This window comes from Mastigoproctus giganteus, chromosome 12 (genome assembly GCF_048544385.1).
Source record: "Mastigoproctus giganteus isolate SK-2022 chromosome 12, ASM4854438v1, whole genome shotgun sequence".
In the NCBI taxonomy this organism is placed as follows: Eukaryota; Metazoa; Arthropoda; class Arachnida; order Uropygi; family Thelyphonidae; genus Mastigoproctus; species Mastigoproctus giganteus.
In genome coordinates, this window is record NC_143586.1 from 165341026 (window position 1) to 165353182 (window position 12157).

At 37.2% G+C, this 12157-nt stretch overlaps 1 protein-coding gene across 1 annotated transcript in view; it reads right to left on the reverse strand.

The window, feature by feature from the left end:
• The window catches only part of LOC150077571 (PP2C-like domain-containing protein CG9801), an 83211-nt gene that overhangs the window by 16121 nt on the left and 54933 nt on the right, over window positions 1-12157 (reverse strand). Inside the window, exon 4 of the mRNA XM_090385947.1 lies at window positions 2891-3072. Coding sequence (XP_090242073.1) covers window positions 2891-3072 — 182 coding nt within the window. The remainder of the gene's footprint in view (window positions 1-2890; window positions 3073-12157) is intronic.

The window sequence follows — 12157 nt, forward strand, 5'->3', positions numbered from 1 at the left end:
TTGTAAGAATAATGAAAAATGCTCTGGCAGGACAATGACTCCACAGACAACAAAGTATTAGTATCAGTACCAATAGTGCCAAATGATGCAAGTAAGCAAGCTTATGCAGCTTCAGCTTAAAGAAAAAAAAAAAAAAAAAAAAGCCAGCATATCAACCTATCCATCCATTCTAACAGTTTGTCTAGTTCTTCCTCAAATTTCTTCAAGCTACCCACTTCTACAATATGGGAGTTCTAACAATCAACTGCCCACTGGCTGAAGGCAAATTTCTGCAAATCTACCCTACCATCATCGATTTCAGTTTGAATTTATGTCTCCTCACGTGTGTAGTCTGAGCAAGAGGAAGAATTTCATCAGCATTGCTCGCTCAATCTATTCAAAGCCTTAAATACCTCAATCAGATCACCTTGCAGGTACCTAGTCTCCAGGCTTGCAAAAATGAAGCCTTTCCTGGTAAGAGTACCCCTTTGTTCCCCTCACTAATTTTGTTGCTCTTCTCTGCATCCACCCCAACAGATTCACATACTTCCAAAAATGAGGCTTCCAGAACTGTACTCAAAATGTGGCCTAACCATTGCCTTATACAGTAGACTTACAGCATAACGGCACCTTCAGGAATCCAAGATGCCATTATTTCGATTTTTCTGTTATCTAGAAAGTTTTATTTTTAATATATTTAATGCAGAAATAAATAATGAGGCTAAATAAGAAATAGAGAGATTGCAATTTTATTAACTGCACATAAAAAACATAAACATGTTGATGATCCAATGTTGCCATTAATACACTCCTGCTTACACCCATTCTATTTTCTGTTATTATATCAAGTTTGTCACTGAGCTTTAATGTCCTTAATTAGTCTTCTTTTCTTGTATGAGGTTTATTAACTTTAGGAGCCATAGTGAGGGGGTTTTTAATTTAAAATAAATGTAAAACAGGTGTATAATCCATGATATCAGTGCAGAATTCACTTTAATAATGGTGAATTTAAACAAAAAAGTAATCGCATGACTTGCCATTTTCTTTTTTCCAGCACTGTAAAAAAATCTGCGTTGTATATAAACATCTGATCTCAATGTGCCGTTATCTTAAATGTGCCTTTATTTCAACAGTCTACTGTACATGGGATAATCATCCTTATCCATGCTGGCAAAATTCCTGTATATATATATATATATATCATTGACAAAATCCCATGCGCTCTCCTGGCAGCCTGTCTGCACTGTTCAGAGAACTTCATAGTTGATTGCACAATTACCTCCAGGTCTTTTTCACTCTCCATTGCCCTGAGTGTGGTACTACACCCACACAGTTGGTATTTAACTTGTTACAGTAGTATAGTCTGATTAACCACCTGGCTACCCTTAGTATCATTTGCAAACTTTTTAGATATTAGCCTGATTTGCCTTCATCAGTATCATTAATAAATACAGAAAACAACAACTGGTTCAGCACTGAACCCTTGGGGTGACCCCGCTAATAACATTAGTCCAAGAAGAGCAGTGACCAAATCAAGTGAATGAAGCCATCAAATGTTTCAACTTTTTTTTTTTTTTTTTTTTGAAAAATACAGCAAAAGTTATTAGTAAGAAATAATTCTTGTTTACATCAGAACTTCAGCAAAGATTATCACATGAATGCACACACACACATGATATTCCTCAGAGAGATTAAGGTAGCTGAAGTAAATTGGCAATTTTTTTAAGGCAGTAAATATTTTAAAATAACAGATTTCTAGTACCATTCATGTTGTAATAGTTATATACGAGGGGATATCAAAAGGTTTGTACCCTTACCTAGAAATAATAGCCCTAGAAAGGTGAAACTTCACAGGAACATTCTTTTCTATGTACTCTCCATTTTTAGTAACACATTTCTCCCATCTATGGATCAGTTGTTTAATGCCTTGATCATAGAAGTCTGCACTTTTTGCCTGAAACCACGATTCCACTTCACTGATGACTTCCTGAGATGAATCAAATTGGCATCCATGCAATGCTTTGACATGTCTTTAGTCTCCATTTCATACTGGTACACCCAGCATTCGTCACTTGTCACCAACTGATCAAAAAAGTTCTCAACTTCTACATTACACAAATCCAACAGTTGGCAAGGATATTGCATTCGACATTGCTTCTGCAAAGGTGTCAGCAATCTTGGAAGCCATCGTGCAGAGACCTTAGACATGTGCAGATGGTCAGGTAAAATGCTGTGGGCAGACCCATAACTAATTCCCATCGCATTTGCAATGAAATAAATTGTCACACATCTGTCACTCGGCACCAGCTGCTCAACCTTTGCAACTGTCTCACTGTCTGGGATGTTGATGGCCTTCCTTCTCTTGGCTCATCAAAGACACTTGTACCACCACACTGGCCCATTCCACTTTTTTACAGTGTCACAGGATGGACAATTCTGCCCATACATAGCTTTCATTTCTTCGTTAATTTCCTGAGCTTTCTTGCCCTGAAAATGCAGGAACCTTATCACTGCTCGACACTCCACTTTGTCAACCATAGTGTCCTTCCTCAGATTCTGGGCTCCACCTCTGGTGTACAATCACCTACAGGAATGAAATTTCACATGTTAGTTATTGAATATGTAGACACCTTATATTAAAAACGGCATGTTCCTACTAATGTTTATCTAGGTCTGGGTACGAACTTTTTGATACCCCTCATTTTAAATGCTGAAATTTCTTCTCTTCTAGTAAATCTCAGTTTTGGCAATTACTTTAAGAAAATAAAGCTCTTGATGTACGATGCTCTTGTACGAATAAAGCTCTTGATGTAAGAGAATTAAGCTTTTCCACAAACCACTGAAATGATTTATGGAAAACTATTTGCTTCACGAAAAAGTATAATTTACAATAAATACAAATAAATCATACCATAGTAGTTTCAATTCGACCTCCTTCCCTGTAAAGTGCTTTGTTGAGGTAGTCCATACATCCATGAATTGCACAACGAGCAGCCAAACATGCTTTTTCGCCCCAGTTAACTCCATCAGCAAGTGCTAGGATAGCACTGTTATCTCGCATACATACAGCAAATGCATCAGCCACAGGCTCCCCTAAAAATAATGACAACTATTAAATTACAAGATCAATTTTTTTTTTTTATCTGACCTGATAAACCTCCAAAGAAAAATGTCAAATGATCTTGTAAATTGAGAAATTTTTAAAAACATAAGGGTTAACAGTAAGCTTCAGAAAATATGGTTGACTTCTGTACAGTTTTATTTAGGTCCTCAACTAATTAGAAACAATTTACTTTATATCATATTTACATTCCATTACAGTATATATGTTGCTGATGCACCAATAAAATCCAAACAAACCAAATCAAGCAGTATATATGTAGCACAGTCAAGAATTTTTCAGATTGGCTGCATAGTACTGCAGTCAATAAACAGAGCACAATTCGCTACTGTCGAACTGCAAGTTTAAACATATACAGACAGACAGATACACAAGTTGTATATCATTCACTACATATTTAGGTATACATTAGAAGTGCATTTAGTAAATAGAAGGAATAAAGTAATTAACCAGAAACATCTCATCGCCCTCTTTATACTGTGGACAAAACTTGATCAATAACAACATTTGGATACAGTGTACAAATAAACAAAAAAAAAAAAAAAAAAAAAGGGAATATCGAAATATATTTGTGCATATGAATGATATAAACAAATATAATGCAGAAAGAAAAATATTTAGAGATTACCTGGATATGCAAAGTAAAGGTTAATACTAAAGTAAAGGTTAATTACAAGAGAAATAAAATTTGCTTCATTTAAATTAATTATCTAGTATATTGAAAAAATGTGGGTTATGCATTACAGAATTTTACAATGTAAATAAAAATATATTAAAATTACTTTTTTTCAAAGTATCTATTCAGTTTTATCTGAATTTTTTTTTTTTTTTTGTCATCAATTTTACTTTTAGAAATGTCCAGAGCTACATGTTTCATAGGTCTTTGTTGTCTGAGTTCTTTCTAAGGAATTGACAGTTTTTGAAGACAGCTTAGCCATCACTTTTTCACCAGCTTCCATCTCATCTTCACTATCACTGTCAAATGAAAGCTCATTTCTTTGTATTAATTCCACAGTTTCCTCAGTTATCATTTCTCCAAAAGCAGGTTCTTCTTTGTCGACTGCAAGAAACTTTTCGGGAGACAGAGATGCACTCACAATTGGAAGATCATCCGTGGCTATTCACAACTCCTGTATAAGATTATCTTCTATTTCATCTAAATGAACTCTTTCGATAAGACCAGTGTGAGTCCAACAGTTAGTTACTGTTTGCAATGAAACTTCATCCCATGAAAATTTCATTGTATACAATGTGTCTTTCAAGGACAATTCAGCTGTCAATTCAGGTGCTTTAAGAATTTCAACCCATCCAAGCTTTACTGTTATGTATCTCACGTAAATTGATGGGTTGAAATTCTTAAAGCACCGAGGTTTTGCTGCCCTTCCAATTACAGTAGCAACAAGTCCCTTTGCCACTACTGTCTGCATTTTTACTGAACACAAGGGTGATTCTTTTATTTTTTTTCATCCCTTCGCAGTACCACTCAATATTGTTTTGTCTAGTTGTATTCTATAAAAGAGCTGTTTCATCCATGTTAAATGTCTCATTGATCGTATTTTTTAAAAAATATAGAAAATTCTTTGACGATATCATTCCACTGATTCGTTGTCAATCTCAGCTGTTTCTCCATATCTGTTTCATTGAATCAATTGATAGCGCTGCTTAAATTGCTGCAACCAACCTACACAAAATCTCTGATTTCCATCTGTTCTCCCATTAATTTCACCTCCTCCTTAATTACTTCATCAATTACTGTTCCATTTCTTGTATTAACCTGTCCAATCCAAATAACTAGAAGCTTTTCATGTTTTGGTCCCTTAAGCTGCTTCACTGATTCACAGGCCCCGGGTGCCAAGCATTCCGTGGCCAAGCGATCTCATGGCATTCATTAAAGCAAACTTTCTAAAGAGCATTTTCCATATACAGTTTCTTCTTTTTTTTTTTTTTTGTTCTGAATACCGTTTTCCTCATTTTCTATTGGAGTAGCTCTTTCGCTCTACAAGAAGTAGGCAAAGGCCCAGAAAGGAAAGACACCTTTCTGTTTTTTTTTTCTTTCATCATTAACACAACTACAGCCTCTTGGTCACCTCGTGGCACTGATCCTGGCTCCCCATGGTGGGGTCAGAAACCTGGAAGGAAAATTATCCTTCCAGGACTAAAACGAGCAATCATGGAAAATGAAAATTTCCCTCCAATAAAGATTGCATGCTCACGTATGGATCTGCAAAAAACCTGATTTTGACAATCCAATCCGAAAGAGAATGAAAACAGTTGTCCCACAAATGGAATTACCAACTTTCCTTATACTGATTTCACTAACAAATCAGTCGCTAGGTACACTGTCACCTGTCACTTTTCTATATTCAAAAATGCTTATAAAGTATAGCCAGATCACCAAAAATGGTACGAAGACTCAAATCTAGCGACTTATTAGTCGAAACCATCAGCCCCAGACTTTCCGAGTCTCCTGAAACTTACATCATTTGGTAGGGTTCCTACCAAGGTATCACCTCATGCTACCCCCTTAACTCCTCCTAAAGAGTCAATTCCAAATGGGATCTTTAAAATGTCTCGGAGGAGGAGATTGTTCAAGAACTACAGAACCAGAAAGTTACTCAAGCAAAGCGAATAATGTTTTCAAGAAAGATGGAGAATTTGTTCCTACTCAGAGCATCATTCTTACTTTCTCTATACCAAACATTCTTATTTTCTCTACACCAAATGGAGTGCTACAAGTGACAGAAGTTTGGGCATTCCCAAACTGTCTGCCAAGGAGATTCAGTTTGCTCAAATTGTGAATCAAAAGAACATATTCATACTGATTGCAATTCTGAATTGTCACGATGTCCAGATTTTTCTAAATCCTGTGATCAATGGAAGCTGGAGAAAAAAATTCCAGAAATACAAAGTAGACAACAAAGTATCATACCCAGAAGCAAGAAAACATCTGCTACAAAATCTGTTGAAGCATCTCAGTTAGGACAATCCTAACCATACAGCCAATATGCTTGATCTTTTTCTCACAAACAACCCTTCTAAGTACACGGTGGAAGTGAGTGGTCCTTTAGGCACCTCAGATCACAACTTGGTGATTGCCTCTTCTCCAATGGAACCTTTATGTCATGGTTATTCACAACCTTGTGTTGTTTGGCATTACAAGGATGCAAAATGGGATGACCTGAGAGATTTATTTTCTTCTTTTCCTTGGTCGGATTACTGTTTCAAAACTTCTGATGTCAACCTTTGCTCAGATCATGTCAGTGAAATTATTTTTGTAGGAATGGAATCCTTTATTCCACATTCCAACTTAAAATCTCGTCCTTTTTCGAAACCTTGGTTTTCCAATAACTGTGCTAAGGCTGTTCAAGAGAAGAATATTGCATATCGTAATTGGCTTGTTTCCAATTCTTCAGTTTCATTTTCTGCCTACACCAAAGCTCGCAACAATTGTAAAGCAGTTATTAATCAGTCCAAACTAGATTTTGAACAGGCTAACAGTAGAACATTCTGGTCTCTTGCCAATGCCATTGACTGCAACTTTTGCCCATCTCTGCTCCCACCTCTGTCAAAACCAGATGGTTCTGTTGTCACTTCAGCCAAGGATAAAGCTGACCTGCTAGCATCCCATTTTTCTTCCAACTCATGTATTAATGATCTTGGTAAAACATCTCCCACTATTCCCAACATGCTCCATTCAATGCCTCCTGTGGTCGTCTGTCAAAAGGATGTCAGAATGATTTTGACGAAACTTGATGCTCAGAAAGTTCCAGGTCCTGATGGTATTTCTCCACTTGTTCTCAAAACCTGTGCTCCTGAACTTACTCCTGTTCTTTGTCACCTTTTTTTCTTATTCCAAAGGTGTTTTACCTTCTGCTTGGAACTTTGCTCATATCCAGTCAGTTTCTAAAAAGGGTGACAAATCCCTCCCATCCAATTATCGACCCATTGCAATTACTTCTACTCTTCCTAAAGTAATGGAGGAATCAATTACCGTGAACTCAAACTACCTGGAAACCTTCCATCTGATCAACGATCACCAGTATGGATTCCGTCAATGTCGATCCACTGGTGATATTGTGGCTTATGTTACCCATTTATGGACAAAATTCAATGAAAAAGTTTGCTGAAACTCAAGCAGTTGCTCTTGACCTCTCAAAGGCTTTCAATCATGTTTGGCATAAAGGTCTTCTAAACAAACTTCCATCTTATGGTTTGCCAACTATTTTTTGTAATTGGTTATCCAGTTTTCTCTCTGATCGCTCACTGAGGGTGATGATAGATGGCTCTCTGTCTTCTAACTTCTCCACTAATGCTGGTGCCCCCAAGGTTCAGTTCTTTCCCCCACTCTTTTCCTCTTGTATATTAATGACCTTCTTCCAATGACTGGAAACCCTATCCAGAGTTTTGCCGATGATAGCACATTGCATTCCACTTTCCACTTTGTTCTCAATGCCCTTGCCCTGCTCAATCAGCTTCAACTTCTCGAATATCTGCTACCAATTCTTTAAATGCCGATCTCCAGGTAATTCTCTAGTGGGGCAAAGACAACTTAGTTTATTTCAATCCTTCTTAAACTAAGTCTTGTCTTATATCTCGCAAAAAGGATTCTTCTGCTCATATGCTTTTCTTTGGTAACACTCCGATTTCTAGGTATATCTCTTTTGGGGATTACCCTGATTACTAATCTCTCTTGGTACAAGCACATTACAAATGTTGCTTCCTCTGCATCTAAAAAACTTAGTTTTCTCTTTCGCTCTCAGCGTTACTTTTCTTCCAAACAGCTGTTCACTCTGTACAAATCGCAAATCTGTCCTACCATGGAATATATTGTTCCCACATCTGGGGCGGTGCCCCCAAAACCTCTCTCAAGCTTCTAGATTCCATTCAGAAGAGGGCAGTTAGGTTAATTAATGACTCATCTCTAACAGAATCTCTCCACTCGCTGTCTCATAGATGTACTGTTTCTGCTGCATGCCTTTTCTACAGATACTTCCATGGGCACTGTTCTTCTGAATTGGCTTCTATAATTCCTGCTCCCTCTCTTTCAAAACGGTCTGAACACGTGCTGCCACCAGCCAACATCCATTTACTGTCCAACTACAAACTCACAGAACCAACTTTTCATCTTTCTCGTTTATTCATTCAACTGCCGTTCTCTGGAACAACCTTCCTTTGTACGTATTTCCTGAAAATTACAATCTGCAGAAGTTCAAGTCTAATGTCAACAGTATCTTCTTTCGTCTTCTCAACCTCCAACCTAAGCACAGTACTAAGTACTATAGGTTCTAATACCTCTCGTGTTTGGGGCTTTCATAAAAAAAAAAAAAAAAAAAAAAAAATACCACACAGTTTCAACTCAAACAGATACATCGATTTCCCCCAAAAACGTCAATTTCTGAATGGGCTCTGTCACTTCCATCGTGTGTATCACAATCAACTATAGATAAGATGAACAATACTCCACGCTGAATACCACCTACTGCTCAACTCCAGTAATGCCAGACCACACTGAAAATCCAGATTACGTTAGAAAGAAACCATCTGACACCACAGCTATCGATACTGCTGAAAATAATTTTTATGATGAATACATTCTACATCTTCATGTGAAAGGCATCTGTCTTTCACATGTCATCATGCATCTACATGTGAAAGACATAAGTCTATTCTTCCCAAAAAAGGGTAAAATAAAAACTTACCACTACAAGCAGAGCACCTCTAAAAAATACACAGATTCCAATTCTAAACCTAAACAATAACTAACATAATCCAATGGAATTGCAGAGGCTTTCACAGCAACATAGATGACATCAACGAGTTAATCAATCGGGATCAACCAGCCGGTATCTGCCTAAGAGAGACAAATCTAACACCTCAAGTATATGCTTCAATTAAATATAGTTTCAGCTCTTTATAGCGACCCTCTTTTTAATGTCCCAACATGTTATAACATCCCATGTGGTTGGTCCCAACTAATTTCTCAATAACCTAAAGCTGTTTTACATTCTGTATATATTTAATGAAAAATGATTTCTCCATAATGACCATAAATTTCTACCTCTTAATCTGAATTTTTACTTTTTTTTTTACAATATATGTGTTTAAAAATGACAGAATGCTTCAAATATATAGAAGTAATTGATGAGCTTGCAGCCTGACCATGAGAAATCATTTAAGATTTCCAACACTCTTTTCTCGCAGTGCAGTAATGAAATGAACATCGGCTAGAAATTCACTTCATTAGTTAGAGTATGTAGCTTAATTTAGTTTATTATGGTACTCACCTTTTTATAATCTGCATTGATGTTAGAATAAAATGGATGATAATTTAAAATTTAAGTTAGCGTGAATAAGTTAGGATTTAAAAACAGAATTAAAATATGCGCAAGGAAGTCGAAGTGCATGTCTTCGTCCTTGGTTGTCAATATTGAAATTGGAACAATTGAAGTTATATGGTTGAAAACAGAAGGCCAATAGCCATAACAAGTGGCTTTCGTTTTACACGTCTTCAGTTAGCAATGGTAGAATGAGAGTGAACGCGTGTATTTAAGAAGACTAAGTTCCCGTGATGCTCCTGGATACACGTGGGACTCTCAGGTGCATGAGGTTCCAGACCGGTGCTATGTTATAGGGTAGTTTGGAATTTAATACTTGGAGAGTGGAATGGCGGCGAAACCATTCTATAACTAGGAAATCAGGAACCTCATGCACCTGAGATTCCCACGTGTATCCAGGAGCATCATGGGAACTTAGTCTTCTTAAATACATATGTTCACTCTCATTCTACCATTGCCAACTGAAGATGTGTAAAACGAAAGCCACTTGTTATGGCTATTGGCCTTCTGTTTTCAACCATATAACTTCAATTGTTCCAATTTCAACATTGGCAATCAAGGGGATGAAGATGTGCACTTCTACTTCCTTGCACATATTTTAATTCTGTTTTTAAATCCTAACTTATTCATGCTAACTTAAATTTAAAATTATCATCCATTTTATTCTAACATCAATGCAGATTATAAAAAGGTGAGTACCATAATAAACTAAATTAAGCTAAGCTATTATATTGTGTCAGTTATAAATGGTACTTTAAGAGATCTACAATTTTCGAATTGTTAGAGTATGTTTATTGGTATGATGTCAAGTAAGCAGACAGCTTGCCAATCGCAGATAAAATTAGGATTTTGCAAGCTGTAGATAATGATGTGAATTCTAAGACTGACATTATTATTATTATTATTATTATTATTAGCTATATGGTGCAAGGAAGCCAGAGGCTTATGCTACACCAGCCAAAAAAAAAAAAAAAAGTCCCTAGTTACCCTGAGAGAGTCAAAAGTAGAAGGGCATCACCAAGAAAGAGAAGAATGATGATATCCAGCTCAGGACCCTGGGTGTTGCCAAGCCCATACTCACCAGATGTGAGCCCCTGGAATAATCACCAAGGATAACATTAACTGTCAAGGAGAACACCCTGCATACTCACAAGCATGCTTGAAGTGGAAGGAAGAAAAAGAAATACAAAGACTTGAAGCAGGGCTGAACTCAAACAGACCATAACAAGATATCATATACTTGGATTTTAGGAAAGCTTTTGATACCGTTGTACATGGAAGACTACTGTACAAATTGGAGCAGTATGGCAAGTTGCTGCTCTGGATAAAGGGATGGTTGAGTGGGAGAAGATAGAGTGGTAATCAGTGGACACTGCTCTTCGTGGACTAATGTTATTAATGGAGTCCTCCAGAGTTTGGTGTTGGGGCCCCTTGTTTTCTATGTTAATCAATGATATTGATGAAGGTATATCAGGGTTAATGTCCAAGTTTGCAGACAATACAAAGGTTGACAGGGTTGTTAATGACAGTACACTACTGCAACGGGATGTAGAAAAGTTGAGCAGATCGGCTGATAGGTGGCAACTGAAGTTCAACATTGACAAATGTAAAGTACTGCATATTGGTAGCAGTAACCCCAGAGAAAGGTATCAACTGTGTGGTACTACTCAAGGTTGTGGAGAACGAAAAGGACCTGGGGGTAATTGTGCAGTCAGATATGAAATTTTCTGAACAGTGCAGACAGGCAGCAAGAGCAGCTCATGATGTCTTGTCAATGATATACAGGAAATTTGGTAGCAGGGATAAGGAGGTGATTGTCCCCTTGTATAAGGCAATGGTCAGGCCACACCTTGAGTACTGAATACAAGTCTGGAGCCCTCATTTTAGGAAGGATGTAGAGCTGCTGGAATGAGTACAGAGAAGGGTAACGAGATTGGTGAATGGAACAAAGGGTTGCTGTTACCAAGAAAATCTTAAGTTCTGCAAATTTCAGCATCTCGAGACTAGGCAACTGCGATGTGATCTAATTGAGGTTTATAAGGCCTTGAATGGATTCAGCAGGCTCAATGCTGATGGGATTCTTCCTCTCTTTCAGATTACAAACCTGAGAGGGCATGAACTGAAATTGAGGAAAGTTGTTGAAAGGGTAGTAATCAACTACCCTTTAGCCAGCAGGTAGTTGATTACTGGAACAAACTTCCATCTGTCATTAAATAAATTCAAGGAAGAATTGTACAAACTTTTGGCGCAAATGGATGGGTGAAATGTTTTTTTTTTTTTTTTTGGCTGATGCTGTATAAGCTTGCTTTCTTGCATCATATGCCTCTACTAATGCTAAAGAGAGAAGAAAAGCAGAAACTTATAAATGCAAACAAACCTACCTACCTACGCTCAGAAGGTAGCAGGGAGATGTTCCATCAGAACTCAGACTGATATGACCATCCCACCAAAAGAGTCATTCACTCCCACTACCTGTCAAGCTCAATAAAACCCACAGAGAAGGATCAATCAGCTGCCACTCCTATATCTATACCTCCTAAAGCTCCACCAGTAACAAAATAAATTGCCTGTCAAGAGAATAAGAAACCTGAAGTATGATTGAAGTATCTTGAAGATTCAAGGTAGATTTCAAGAGAACTTCAACTGATCTTGCATAGATTCAATTACATATATTCAACAGAATCTATCTTGAATATTAGTTTACAAACTCAAGGCATAGAGG